Source organism: Lithobates pipiens, unplaced genomic scaffold (genome assembly GCF_037356315.1).
Source record: "Lithobates pipiens isolate NorthernLeopardFrog02 unplaced genomic scaffold, aLitPip1_a1.2 Scaffold_3, whole genome shotgun sequence".
In the NCBI taxonomy this organism is placed as follows: Eukaryota; Metazoa; Chordata; class Amphibia; order Anura; family Ranidae; genus Lithobates; species Lithobates pipiens.
Window position 1 is genome coordinate 66,845,401 of NW_027507790.1, and position 15,616 is coordinate 66,861,016.

The 15,616-nt window shown below is 40.3% G+C and overlaps 1 protein-coding gene across 25 annotated transcripts in view; it reads left to right on the forward strand.

Annotated features, from left to right (window-relative positions):
- RIMBP2 (RIMS binding protein 2) overlaps window positions 1-15,616 on the forward strand; it is a 777,506-nt gene that overhangs the window by 701,191 nt on the left and 60,699 nt on the right. For 13 of the 25 annotated variants that reach the window (XM_077461782.1, XM_077461787.1, XM_077461790.1 and 10 more), the window contains 3 exons: window positions 5,795-5,963; window positions 11,425-11,490; window positions 12,941-13,044. In XM_077461782.1, coding sequence (XP_077317908.1) covers window positions 5,795-5,963; window positions 11,425-11,490; window positions 12,941-13,044 — 339 coding nt within the window. Of the gene's footprint in view, window positions 1-5,794; window positions 5,964-9,261; window positions 9,712-11,424; window positions 11,491-12,940; window positions 13,045-15,616 lie in introns of those variants that run through there. The other 12 variants (XM_077461788.1, XM_077461793.1, XM_077461805.1 and 9 more) reach the window with 2 other exon arrangements.

Sequence of the window (15,616 nt, forward strand, 5' to 3'; positions counted from 1 at the left end):
GCTTCATTGGATATTTTTCTTCAAAAACTCAGACAGACCTAGAAATAGAACATGTTTCAAATGTGTCCGACGGAATCAACTTCTACCGGGAAAACCGTTCGTCTGTATGCTGGTCCGACGGACCAAATACCACGCAAGGGCAGCTATTGACTACTGGCTATTGAACTTCCTTTTCTAGTCCCGTCGTAGGTCATCGCATTCGATACGAACGGACTTTGGTGTGATTGTGTGTGGGCAAGTCCGTTCAGTCAGAACTCCGTCGGGAAGACCGTCTGACCTTTTGTGTCAGAAAGTCAGGTCGTGTGTACGTGGCATTAGCCATAAGATTGTGTGCATATGAATAGAGATTAGAGCCATACAGGATATTTGTCTCAATAGTGTGTTTCAGAGCATTTCACAAAATAGCAGAGCAGAAGGTAGTTGTAATTGCTGTGCAACTGCATGAGCCTGAAAAACAGGGCCATTCCTCGACCTAGTCCAGTTTTCTGTAGTTTGGCATACAGAAATAGCAGCGAAAGCTGGCTGCAGGGATGAGCCTGACAGGTTAAAGAGGGCTTTTAAGAGCATGTCAAATTTTCTGTCAACAGAATCCTTGAAAGAAGGAACATCTTTAATAGGTACATTGAGATGTTTGTTTAGGACTGAAATGGCAGGATCAAACACAAGAATAGCCCATTTCTTTGCAAACTCTGGATCCACTGGATAGAGTTCAGCAAAGTTTCTAGGTGGAGTAAAAATTCTTTCAGGAGTGAATCAATCATCATAGACTGAACTTTCTGTCTGTTCAAGAACAGGTAATGTTTTGCATGATTTTGTAGGTCTCATTGTGCCCAAAAGGGGCATGGCAAGGTAAAAGAAAAAGTTTGCACTGTGAAGTAAATACAATCCAAAAATATCCCTGTTTATACAGTAATGGTCAGAAGGTGACCCTGCCTTACCTCTCCACGGTGCTGGACTGCACATAAAATTCAGGCTTCATCTGTCATGGTGGGCATACCCCCAAAGGGGTCTACAGACTGGGTTCCATAATGATGGACTATGCCATTGGCATTTTATAGCACCCTGCAGCTAATTCAACATGTTACACCAAGTTCCATGTTAAATGCCCAACACAGGATCCAGTGCCAAAGAAACATAACAGGCCATTCCCACAGCTTGAGGGTACAGCACCCAAGGTTTTACAGAAGTTGCACTAATCAAGATACACTGCTTCTGCGTAGGCTTTTAAAGACAATGAGGGTTGGTGGAAGAATTGCAATAAAAAAACTAAGAAAATAAATTAGTGAAGCTGATTTCTCTGTGAAGAAGTCTACCACCTTCAGACAGAGAGAGGCAGGGTTATAGGGGAAATGCCCTAGGGTGGTGTGTTCTCAAAAGCTTGCCGTGGTGTATAAATTGCCTATGTCCTGTGCTGCGTGATTAAAATAGAAGGATGCCATATACTAAATTACCATGACATTTTCATCAAACAAAAAGTATATTTTTGTGGTGCAATTTCTTTTTTTTTTATGGTGAAAGGATTTAAAATCTTGCATGTGTATAAACCTGAATTCTTCTAGATTCAATCAAATAATGGATTCCTATATAACACTATCAGCACTAGGGATGGGCGAACTGTTCAGCCTGAGCATAAGTTCAGGCTGAACTTTGGTTATTCGCGAACAACAAACAACATGCAGTGTTCATGGCAAATTCGAAAGCCGCAGGACCCCATTAAAGTCTATGGGATACTGACATGAAAAACCAAAAGTGCTAATTTTATAGGCTTATATGCAAGTTATTGTGTTTGGGGACCTGGGTCCTGCCCCAGGTGACATGTATGAATGCAAAAAAAGTTTTAAAAATTGTCATTTTTTCGGGAGCCGTTATTTTCATAATGCATAACCCTTCAGCCCCGGAAGATTTGGCTGTTCAATGACCAGGCCATTTTTTACGATACGGCACTGCATCGCTTTAACTGACAATTGCACGGTCATGCAATGTTGTACCATAAAAAAATTAAAAAAATTGATGTCCTTTTTTCCCACAAATAGAGCTTTCTTTGGTGGTATTTGATCACCTCTGCATTTTTTTTTTTTCGCTATAAACAAAAGAACAGCGACAATTTTGAAAACAAAAACAGTATCTTTAACTTTTTGCTATAATATATATCCCACTTTTTTTCAAAAAAACAAATTTTTTTCCTCAGTGTAGGCGGATATGTATTCTTCTACATATTTTTGATAAAAAAAATCACAATAAGCATATATTGATTGGTTTGCGCAAAAGTTATAGCATCTACAAAATAGGGGATAGATTTATGGCATTTTCATTATTTTTTTTTTTTTTTACTAGTAATGGCAGCAATCTGCAATTTTTATCAGGACTGCGATATTGCGGCGGACAAATTGGGCACTTTTGAAACATTTTTGGGAGCATTGACAATTATACAGCGATCAGTGCTATAAAAATTCACTGATTACAGTATAAATGTCACCGGAAGGTAAAAGGTTAACATTAGGGGCGATCAAGGGGTTAACTGTGTTCCCTCACTGTGTTCTAACTGAAGGGGGATGGGACTTACTAGGGGAGATGACAGATCCCTTTTCATACTTTGTATGAACACATACAGTGGTGTCAAAAAGTGTTTGCCCCCTTCCTCATTTCCTGTTCCTTTGCATGTTTGTCACACTTAAGTGTTTCGGAACATCAAACCAATTTAAACAATAGTCAAGGACAACACAAGTAAACACAAAATGCAATTTGTAAATTAAGGTTTTTATTATTAAAGGTGAAAAAAAAATCCAAACCATCATGGCCCTGTGTGAAAAAGTGATTGCCCCCTAAACCTAATAACTGGTTGGGCCACCCTTAGCAGCAACAACTGCAACCAAGCGTTTGCGATAACGTGCAATGAGGCTTTTACAGCGTCCTGGAGGAATTTTGGCCCACTCATCTTTGCAGAATTGTCCTAATTCAGTTACATTAGAGGGTTTTCGAGCATGAACGGCCTTTTTAAGGTCATACCACAACATCTCAATAGGATTCAGGTCAGGACTTTGGCTAGGCCACTCCAAAGTCTTCATTTTGTTTTTCTTCAGCCATTCGGTGGTGGACTTGCTGGTGTGTTTAAGATCATTGTCCTGCTGCAGAACCCAAGTTCGTTTCAGCTTGAGTACACGAACAGATGGTCGGACATTCTCCTTCAGGATCTCTTGGTAGACAGCAGAATTCATAGTTCCTTTTATCACGGCAAGTCTTCCAGGTCCTGAAGCAGCAAAACAGCCCCAGACCATCACACTACCGCCACCATATTTTACTGTTGGTATAATGTTCTTTTTATGAAATGCAGTGTTCCTTCTACGCCAGATATACTTGGACACACACCTTCCAAAGAGTTCCACTTTTGTCTCATCGGTCCACGGAATGTTGTCCCAAAAGTCTTGGGGATCATCAAGATGTGTTGTGGAGAAATTGAGACGAGCTTTGATGTTCTTTTTGCTCAGCAGTGGTTTTCTCCTTGGAACTCTGCCATGCAGGCCATTTTTGCCCAGTCTTTTCCTGATGGTGGAGGCATGAACGCTGACCTTAACTGAGGCAAGTGAGGCCTGCAGTTCCTTGGACGTTGTTGTGGGGTCTTTTGTGACCTCTTGGATGAGTCGTCGCTGCGCTCTTGGGGTAATTTTGGGCGGCCTGCCACTCCTGGGAAGGTTCACCACTGTTCCATGTCTTCGCCATTTGTGGATAATGGCTCTCACTGTGGTTCGCTGGATTCCCAAAGCTTTGGAAATGGCTTTATAACCCTTTCCAGACTGATAGATCTCAATTACTTTCTTTCTCAATTGTTCCTGAATTTCTTTGGGTCTCGGCATGATGTGTAGCTTTTAAGGATCTTCTGGTGGACCTTACTGTGTCAAGCAGCTCCTATTTAAGTGATGCCTTGATTGTAAACAGGTGTGGCAATAATCAGGCCTGGGTGTGGCTAGAGAAATTGAACTCAGGTGTGGACAACCACAGTTATAGTATGTTTTAACAAGGGGGGCAATCACTTTTTCACACAGGGCCATGATGGTTTGGATTTTTTTTCACCTTTAATAATAAACACCTTCATTTACAAATTGCATTTTGTGTTTACTTGTGTTGTCCTTGACTATTGTTTAAATTGGTTTGATGTTCCGAAACACTTAAGTGTGACAAACATGCAAAGGAACAGGAAATGAGGAAGGGGGCAAACACTTTTTCACACCACTGTACTTTGTATGACTTGAAGGGCCTGGTATGGATTTTGAGGAACCCCACACACTTTTTTTTTATTTTTGGTGCCATATATTCATACCAGGCCCAAAGGACCTGATAATCGACTGGAGGGGGGGGGACCCATACCCATTTTTTCAATGAGTTTTATCTATATTGCCTAGACCCGACAATTCATTACAGCCACAATCAGTTTTAAATTGCTTTTTTGTCCTTTAGAAATGTAATTTTGCTGTGGTACTGTTCTAAACACGGGAAAACTGTGCCACTTTACAGGCATACTATAAACATCCCCCAGGCATGATATTTATCACTTCAGCCCCGGAGGATTTGGCTGGCCAAAGACCAGCGCACTTTTTGCGATTCAGCACTGCGTCGCTTTAACTGGCAACTGCGCGGTCATGCGACATGGCTCCCAAACAAAATTGACGTCCTTATTTTCCCACAAATAGAGCTTTCTTTTGTTGGTATTTGATCACCTCTGCGGTTTTTATTTTTTGCGCCATAAGCAAAAAAGGGCGTAAATTTTGAAAAAAAAGCAATATTTTTTGCTATAGTAAATATCTCCACAAAATATACAAAAAACTTTTTTTTCCTCCATTTAGACTGATATGTATTCTTCTACATATTTTTGGTAAAAAAGATGGCAGTAAGCGTTTATTGATTGGTTTGCGCAAAAGTTATAGCATCTACAAAATAGGGGATCGTTTTATGGCATTTTTATTGATCATTTTTTTTTTTTACTAGTAATGATGGCAATCAGCGATTTTTATCGTGATTGCGACATTATGGCGGACACATTGGACACTTTTGACACATTTGTGGGACCATTGATTACTGTGAAAAATTCACTGGCAGTGAAGGGGTTAACCAGGAGGTGGCACTGTAGGGGTTAAGTGTGTCCCCCTATGGAGTGATTTTAACTGTAGGCGGGGGGTGGGCTAGCTGTGACACATCACTGATCACCATCTCTCGATTACAGGGAGCTGTGATCAGTGTCCTGTCACTAGGCAGAATAGGGAAATGCTTGGACTCATGGAGCTTGCGGCGAGATCACGCAATATAACGTAATTTTGTGCAGCAGAGCCAACCTGCTGCAGTAAAACTGCGGCGGCTGGTCCGCAAGCGGTTAAAGGAATATTAATTTTTTGTTGTTTCACTTTATGCATTATTAAAATCACTGCTCTCCAAAAAACTGCCATTTTTAAAATGTTTTTTTTTGCATTGATACATGTCCCCTGGGGCAGGACCCAGGTCCCCAAACACTTTTTATGACAATAACTTGCATATAATCCTTTAAAATTAGCACTTTTGATTTTTCATGTTCGTATCCCATAGACTTTAACGGTGTTTGTGTGCTCGTCCAAATTTTTTGCCTGTTCGCAAGTTCTGGTGCGAACATCCTTAATCAGCACCATAAATATACTAGCTCTAGATCTTATACTAGATCTTAAAAAAAATACATTGACTTTGGAAAGTAATCTCTAAATCCTTCTAGGGTTTTTCCTCTCTAAATCCTTCTAGTAATTTTCCTCTCTTGACCCAACAAACGTATCTACAGGTTTATGGTGATAAAGACTCTGATGGTTTTTACCGTGGTGAAAGTTGTGGGAGGTCTGGCTATATCCCCTGTAACATGGTCTCTGAAATTCAAGCTGATGATGAGGAAATGATGGATCAGCTTCTTAAACAAGGATTTCTGCCACTGAATACTCCTGTGGAAAAAATTGGTAAGTATTACAAAGTTTTATACAGTCTGCATTACCCTTCTCCTTCTGCTTTACCCACTATTGGCATTTTACTGCACTGGGATACAAGTCTTTTACTGGCTATTGGGTCTGCATATTATGCCTATCCTGTTTGGATTTAACAGTAAGCACAAGGGTTGTGCTGTCCAAGCACTTTTTTGTACTTTATTTGTTCACTACTCTTTTCATCTTAAGGTATGCAACAGCTGACCTACTATGAAGATCAGCCACATAATTGATTGTAGCTCTTCAGCTTAGTTCACAGTTCAAGTTTATTTTTGTTTTTTCTTCAGTACAATCTGACATGGAAAACTGTCATAACAGAGCAAAAAAAAAGATGAAATAATTCATTATATTTCAAAATAACATTCATAAAAAAATCCATCTTGAGGAAATGTTTTAGAATTTATGAAGTCTGTTTGCTCTTAGACTCCTAGATTATGACATAATACTGTTAAAAAAAAAAATATTCATAGCAGAGAAAACACTAGCCCATGTTGTATCTCATTACAGTTGGTTTGTGCTTGAGTCTAATATGCATTCTGTGTACTGAGCTCAAATAGTTCAAATAAATATACTTCTTCCAAGCACATGAGGGCAAGGAACAAAAACTGTATACTGACACCACTAATCTCCCTTTAGCAAACCAATTCACTCCACAAAAGTTAGTAAAGAGTATCATTTGACTTTCCCAACTTGAATTTAGCACATGTATGTTTCAAGGGTAGAAGATCAAAGCAATTTTCAGGTTAAAGTGTATGTAACGGTAAAAGTATTTTTTTTATTTTTTATTTTTTTTATTTGTGAATAGTATCAGGAGGAATTACACCCTCCATTAAATTGTTGTTGCTCTCTGTTTCTCTATTTGGAAGTTTTACCCCTCTATTTTTCTAATTAGCCTAGTAGTCCCTGAAACAGGAAATAGTGGAAGTCCCAAATTTTAGAGTTGTCATACATGGCAAAGGAAAATCCTTTTGTGGGGACAAATGTTCTGATGACAACTGTTTAAGATTGGGATTTCCTCCCACTTCCTTTTGCTTCTCCAAGACAGGAAGTGAAGGAAAATCTCTTTTGCAAGACACAAAGCAAAAATTAACCTGTAAAATTGACCTTTTCCCTAAGCTAATAAAATAAAATAAAAAGTGTTTTTTCCATACATACATTTAAAGATGTAGTGACATGATTGTAAATGAACCAAAAATGAATAAAGCATGCATCATTTGATTACACATATCAAGCTTAACCATGCATTTATTATATAAAAAGTCATTCAAATAACATAAAATGTATGCACCTGTAAATTATCAAATAGACAACATTTAAATTAATCTCCTAACTAGGACCAGGAGGTTGTATGCATCGTAAACCATATTTCCATTATGTATTCTTTTGTAAAATTCTCTACTCCCATAGATTTCAATCATCTGTACCTTCTGTTGTTTTCCTTCAGTTATACAGTGGTGTGAAAAAGTGTTTGCCCCCTTCCTCATTTCCTGTTCCTTTGCATGTTTGTCACACTTAAGTGTTTCGGAACATCAAACCAATTTAAACAATAGTCAAGGACAACACAAGTAAACACAAAATGCAATTTGTAAATGAAGGTGTTTATTATTAAAGGTGAAAAAAAATCCAAACCATCATGGCCCTGTGTGAAAAAGTGATTGCCCCCCTTGTTAAAACATACTATAACTGTGGTTGTCCACACCTGAGTTCAATTTCTCTAGCCACACCCAGGCCTGATTATTGCCACACCTGTTTACAATCAAGGCATCACTTAAATAGGAGCTGCTTGACACAGTAAGGTCCACCAGAAGATCCTTAAAAGCTACACATCATGCCGAGACCCAAAGAAATTCAGGAACAATTGAGAAAGAAAGTAATTGAGATCTATCAGTCTGGAAAGGGTTATAAAGCCATTTCCAAAGCTTTGGGAATCCAGCGAACCACAGTGAGAGCCATTATCCACAAATGGCAAAGACATGGAACAGTGGTGAACCTTCCCAGGAGTGGTCGGCCGCCCAAAATTACCCCAAGAGCGCAGCGACGACTCATCCAAGAGGTCACAAAAGACCCCACAACAACGTCCAAGGAACTGCAGGCCTCACTTGCCTCAGTTAAGGTCAGCATTCATGCCTCCACCATCAGGAAAAGACTGGGCAAAAATGGCCTGCATGGCAGAGTTCCAAGGAGAAAACCACTGCTGAGCAAAAAGAACATCAAAGCTCGTCTCAATTTCTCCACAACACATCTTGATGATCCCCAAGACTTTTGGGACAACATTCCGTGGACCGATGAGACAAAAGTGGAACTCTTTGGAAGGTGTGTGTCCAAGTATATCTGGCGTAGAAGGAACACTGCATTTCATAAAAAGAACATTATACCAACAGTAAAATATGGTGGTGGTAGTGTGATGGTCTGGGGCTGTTTTGCTGCTTCAGGACCTGGAAGACTTGCCGTGATAAAAGGAACTATGAATTCTGCTGTCTACCAAGAGATCCTGAAGGAGAATGTCCGACCATCTGTTCGTGTACTCAAGCTGAAACGAACTTGGGTTCTGCAGCAGGACAATGATCTTAAACACACCAGCAAGTCCACCACCGAATGGCTGAAGAAAAACAAAATGAAGACTTTGGAGTGGCCTAGCCAAAGTCCTGACCTGAATCCTATTGAGATGTTGTGGTATGACCTTAAAAAGGCCGTTCATGCTCAAAAACCCTCTAATGTAACTGAATTAGGACAATTCTGCAAAGATGAGTGGGCCAAAATTCCTCCAGGACGCTGTAAAAGCCTCATTGCACGTTATCGCAAACGCTTGGTTGCAGTTGTTGCTGCTAAGGGTGGCCCAACCAGTTATTAGGTTTAGGGAGCAATCACTTTTTCACACAGGGCCATGATGGTTTGGATTTTTTTTCACCTTTAATAATAAACACCTTCATTTACAAATTGCATTTTGTGTTTACTTGTGTTGTCCTTGACTATTGTTTAAATTGGTTTGATGTTCCGAAACACTTAAGTGTGACAAACATGCAAAGGAACAGGAAATGAGGAAGGGGGCAAACACTTTTTCACACCACTGTATTAAGATTATTCAATTACAATTATAATAAAATTTTACTGTAAATATCTCATACCAAACACTCTTCACTGTCACCACTGATGATGAAGCCCACTATGAGAAACATGAGATATTATTATAATGAGGTTAGTTACAGGATTATGTTGATATATGTTAACGGAGATGTGGGCTGTTTTTTCAACCACCTTACTTTTGTAATTGCAGTGATCTGAAAACCCAGAGCAAAACGTGAGTTGGGACAGACCAGTGCTGTGATTATATGACAGACCTTTCAAAATGTATATCCTGCAACAAGGATAAATTGGAATGGGTAGACTTTCAGTAGCACACAATGTGTGTTCTTTGCTCCAGTTCATAGTTGTTTATGGAAACTAGTACTTGAGTGCTTGGCTCTTTTGGAGTTTTGGAGGCAGACTGCAATTTAGATTGGAGTGTAAATTAGCTTAGAATGAGATACAATGTGGAGATGTTGTTCCATCATTAACCACTTGCTTACTGGGCACTTAAACCCCCCTCAGTCCCAGACCAATTTTCAGCTTTCAGCGCTGATGCATTTTGAATGACAATTGCGCGGGCATACAACACTGTACCCAAATGAAATTTTTATCATTTTTTTCCCACAAATAGAGCTTTCTTTTGGTGGTATTTAGTTACAGCTCGGAGTTTTATTTTTTGCTAAACAAACAAAAAAAGATGCAAAAAAAAAAAAATCATGTTTTAATAGTTTGTTATAAAATTTTGCAAACGGGTCATTTTTCTCCTTCATTGAAGTGCACTGATTAGGTGGCACTGATGGCTGCATTGGTGGGCACTGATGGGCTGCATTGGTGGGCACTGATGGGCTGCATTGGTGGGCACTGATAGGCTGCATTGGTGGGCACTGATAGGCTGCACTGGTGGGCACTGATAGGCATAGTTAAGGCGGCACTAATAGGCACAGATAAGGCGGCACTGATGGGCACAGATAAGGCGGCACTGATGGGCAAAGATGGGCACAGATAAGATGGCATGGATGGGTGGCACAGATAAGTGGCACGGATGGGTGGCACAGATGGGCACTGATAGGTACCACTGATAGATGGGACTGATGGGCACTGATAGGTGGCTCTGATAGGTGGCACTGCTGGGCACTGATGGGCGGCACTGCTGGGCACTGATGGGCGGCACTGGGGTGCAGCACCTTTGAGGCACATTGTGGGCACTGTGGGTGGCACTGTTGGTGGCACTGCTGGATGGCACTGTGGGCACTGCTGGGTGGCACTTACTTTTATTCAGGATGGCACTGCGGTGGGCAGGTGGGCACTGGCAGGGGGCAGGTGGTCAGCTGTATTGCTGGCCGTGATCGGGACTGATGTCCCGATCACGGCCGCCGGTGATCGGCTTTTTTTTTCTCTCCTCGCGCTGTCAGCGCGAGGAGGAATAATAGCCGATTACCGGCTCCGTTCTATCACATGATCAGCTGTCATTGGCTGACAGCTGATCACGTGATAAGGGGTCGGGATCGACCCCTTGCACGGATCGGTGATCAGGCGAGTCTCACGGACTCGCCGATCACAGAGCGTGCCGCGCGCGCCCCTCAGGGCGCGCGCAGGCCGCTCGTACCCGGGACGACGTCAATAGACGTAGTCCCGGAAAAGTAGATCCGCGCTAATGCCGTCATTTGGCAATAGCGCGGATCCCAAGTGGTTAATATAAGACTTCTGATGACAAGCCATAATCCATCGGACTGAGTAAAATGGATGCCCCCATCACTTTATGACCTTAACATGTACGTTTTTAAGGTGGTAACAACATTTTTATAGCAGGGTGATGGGAATATAATTCTGGTGTATGATCTCAGTTGTGGTACTGGCCTGTAACTTGATCACAACTTGCTGCTGTAAAGGCATTGATTCTTTGTTAAGGTTGGCTGTTGCCTCCTTCTAGGAGCAGCACTTTTCTTGACATTAGAGTGTATTCACAATCTTACAAACAATACAATCTTGGTGATTCCCCTTGCTTTAACTTTTCATTGCTGAACTTCTTAGATCCTGTGGTTGAACACGGTTAACCATGAGCCCCAATTTACTTACTACACACACTTTCTTCACAAGGAAGCTAAGAGAAAAAGACTTTGAACTAAACAGTTTACTTAAATACAAATTTGTAAAATAAAGCACATTGTTTAGAATGGTTAGTATTAGTATATATTTGTTTTAGAGATATTTTACATACATTTGTAAATTGAGCTTTTTTACACTTGATGAGAAACAAAAACACTAGTCAGTTACATTCACTTTCCAAGTTGAGCGTTTCTAGGTTGACAGTAGAACTCTAAACAGCTTCATATGTTCTCTTCTTTTATTTATATGCATTCCTTTCCTGAAGTCAACTGTGAACGTTTCAAAGAGAGCTCTCGCTCTGTACACCGCAGATCCAGAAAGTCTAAACGAGGTCTGTGCTAAACAAACCTTAACTTTATTCAGTTAATACACAAGCTAATATGACCTGTCTAAATATTACTATGTTTTTGTAAGTTAAACTAACAAGCATGTTTTGTTCTTTGAACTTGCATCATTTTTGACAATGAATCCTGCTGCTGTTAACCCCTAACCACAACACGACTGTATTTATACAGTACCTTATACATGATCTTTGATTGCTTTAGGTTGAACTGAACTACTTTTGAGGTTGAACTGAACTACTTTTTAAGTGGTCGCATAAATATTAACCTTTCTAAATTTTATTTACGTGTAAAGTCAAAGAAAGTTGAAAAAATAGTGATTTATGGCAGTTTAAAATACACCATATTATTGCAGAAAACAATATTTTATATGCGATTGCGGCATTAATTAACAACAATTAATTAATTGTGCATCCCCAGCCCTTTGCATTAAATACAGTACATAAAACTAGGACTTCACATCTAAGAAGTTTAGACTGTGAAAGACTTTTGTGCCGCTAACAGGGATGTTAAAAGGTGTGAAGTGTCAGCTAAGTCTAAATTGGACTAGTTTTCAGGATCAATAATTCCAACCTCTCTTTTTGGATAAATAAGAGCAGTAGTGGTCAAGTTAATTGATATGGGGACCTCAAATTGAGCCCCTGATATAACCAAAGGGCCGCACATAATCAGTGTATGTAATGCTACAGAAAACTGCCAAAGACCGGAAATACTGCAGCAGTCAGATACTGCAGGCATGCTACAGGAGATCAAGAAGACTGCAAATATGATACAGGTGTGGTTGGAGACTAGGCACAGGCCACTGTTGACTACTTAATAAAAAAAAAAAAAAACACGAACTTTGAAGAAAAAGTGAACTTCAGATTGTTTAATTCTGCTCTACATTAATGCGATTTTGCTTGGAGCATCCAATGTAATTAAACATTTTCACTGGGAGCATAAATGATAGATATACAGTATGTAAGTTATAGCATTTAGGGTTAAACAACCTAATTAATGCAGTTTCAATATAAAAAAATTAAACTGTAGTAGTCCACACTGATTGCCCTTAACAGCAAAACGTACACAGAGCAAATTATACTGAGGCACAATTGTACAGTGGTCAATTCTGGGACAAAACTTACTCTTATGAATGAATGATCATTTTGAACATGATGCAGCTTGGAGAACAAAATGGAACAAAAAGTCATAAATTTGTGCTGATACATAAACAGTGGCCATTGTTTGAGTCATGCTCAGAGGATCATCTAATCGAAAAGTATTTTATAAGTCAGGTCTAGAGGTGGTATGTCCAGGAAATTGTCATCACTGTCCATTTCAGCTTTTATGTCCACTCCGTTGGTCTTTTGTCCAGCTTGTTGTTTTTATCATGAGATATAATTGTTGATGGGAGACTTGGTTTTCAATTGAATCATATAAACTATTCTATGATTGACACAGAGCGAAACAGGAGAAGTGGGAGGCAGCACTCAGTGTCCACAAGGAGGATGGTTGCGCTGTATGACTACGACCCAAGGGAAAGCTCACCTAACGTTGATGTTGAGGTAAAATATTCTCTTCATCTATAAACCAGATCGAGCTATAATTCCAAATCCAACATCTCAATATTATGCAGGAATGTTTGGTACAAAGAAAACATATACAGTGCTCTGAAAAAGTATCCATACCCCGTTGATTTTTCTACATTTTGTCATAGACCAACACAAAGTGGCACATAATTGTGAAGTGGAAGGAAAATTATAAATGGTTTTCAATTTTTTTTTACAAAATATGAAAAATGTGGCATGCATTTGTATTCAGCCCCCCTAAGTCAATACTTTATAGAACCACCTTTCACTGCAAATACATCTGCAAGTCTTTATAGTTATGTCTCTACCAGCTTTGCACATCTAGAGAGTGAAACGTTTGCCCGTTCTTCTTTGCTCTGTCAGATTGGATTGGGAGCATCTGTGAACAGCAATTTTCAAGTCTTGCCACAGATTCTCAATTGGGTTTAGGTCTGGACTTTGACTGTGCCATTCTAACACATGCTTTGATCTAAACCATTCCATTGTAGCTCTGACTGTAAGTCTTTTGCAGACGCTAACACGTTTTCTTCTAAGATTGCCCTGTATTTTGTTCCATCCTTCTTCCAATCAACTCTGACAAGCTTCCCTGTCCCTGCTGAAGAAAAGCTTCCCCACAACATGATGCTGCCACCGCCATGTTTCACGGTGGGGATGGTGTGTTCAGGGTGATGTGCAGTGTTTTCTGCCATGCATGGCGTTTTGCGTTTAGGCCAAAAAATCCAATTTTGGTCTCATCTGACCAGAGCACCTTCTTCCACATATGTGCTGTGTCCCCAACATGGCTTCTCCGAAACTGCAAACTGGACTTATTAACTCATTTTTTTAGATATCCATATGTACCTCTCCTGAGAAAGCGAGTTTTTATTTCGCAAAACACGTAGATAATCAGTACATATTGTTCATCATTTGGAGTTCAAGTTTTAAATCAATGATGGCGATCTTTGTATACAAACCTCTGAATAATCATATACTATAGATGATTTTTTAATTTAAAGGTTTTTATTGACTACAACAGACAAGTCAAAAAAGTCCAACAACATATATTTGTACATTAAGAATGGGCTAATGAACACAACAATAAGAACGTAGCAACCCCTAATAGGGGCCTAGTGAATCGGTGGTTGTTATTTTAGCTCCAGCTCCCTTATGTGGGACTGAGTATAGAAACATCAAAATAAGACTTTGTTATTGCCGCAAGTCAGGTGCACCCAAACATTTTTTCAAGCATGATTAAGAAGCACTTTGTCACAGAGAATAGAAGACAAACAGGTAAGGATAGGCGGAGAAGGCAGGATCAATAGAAATACAGCGGGGCAAAAAAGTAGTTAGTTCTCCCAGTTAAAAAGATGAGAGAGGCCTGTAATTGTCATCATAGGTATACCTCAACTATGAGAGACAAAATGGGGAAACAAATCCAGACAATCAGATTGTCTGTCTGATTTGTGAAAGAATTTATTTGCAAATTATGGTGGAAAAGAAGTATTTTTTTCAATATCAAAAGTTCATCTTAATACTTTGTTATATATCCTTTGTTGGCAATGACAGAGGTCAAACGTTTTCTATAAGTCTTTACAAGGTTGTCACACACTGTTGCTGATATGTTGGCCCATTCCTCCATACATATCTCCTCTAGAGCAGTGATGTTTTGGGGCTGTCGCTGGGCAACACAGAGTTTCAACTCCCTCCAAAGGTTTTCTATGGGTTTGAGATCTGGAGACTGGCTAGGCCACTCCAGGACCCTGAAATTCTTTTTACAAAGCCACTCCTTCGTTGCCCGGGCGATGTGTTTGGGATTATTGTAATGCTGAAAGACCCAGCCACGTTTCATGTTCAATGCCCTTGCTGATGGGAGGAGGTTTGCACTCAAAATCTCACGATACATGGCCCCATTCATTCTTTCATGTACATGGATCAGTCGTCCTCTTCCCTTTGCAGAGAAACAGCCCCAAAGCCTGATGTTGCCACCCCCATGCTTCACAGTAGGTATGGTGTTCTTTGGTTGCAACTCAGCATTCTCTCTCCTCCAAACACGACAAGTTGTGTTTCTACCAAACAGTTCTACTTTGGTTTCATCTAACCATATGACATTCTCCCAATCCTCTTCGGGATCATCCAAATGCTCTCAAGCAAACCTCAGACGGGCCCGGACATGTACTGGCTTAGGCAGGGGGACACGTCTGGCACTGCAGGATCTGAGTCCCTGGCAGAGTAGTGTGTTACTGATGGTAGCCTTTGTTAAGTTGGTTCCAGCTCTCTGCAGGTCATTTACTAGGTCCCCCCGTGTGGTTCTGGGATTTTTGCTCACCGTTCTTGTGATCATTTTGACCCTACGGGGTGAGATCTTGCGTGGAGCCCCAGATCGAGGGAGATTATAAGTGGTCTTGTATGTCTTCCATTTTCTAATTATTGCCCCCACAGTTGATTTCTTCACACCAAGCTGCTTGCCTATTGCAGATTCAGTCTTTCCAGCCTGGTGCAGGTCTACAATTTTGTTTCTGGTGTCCTTCGACAGCTCTTTTGTCTTCACCATAGTGGAGTTTGGAGTGTG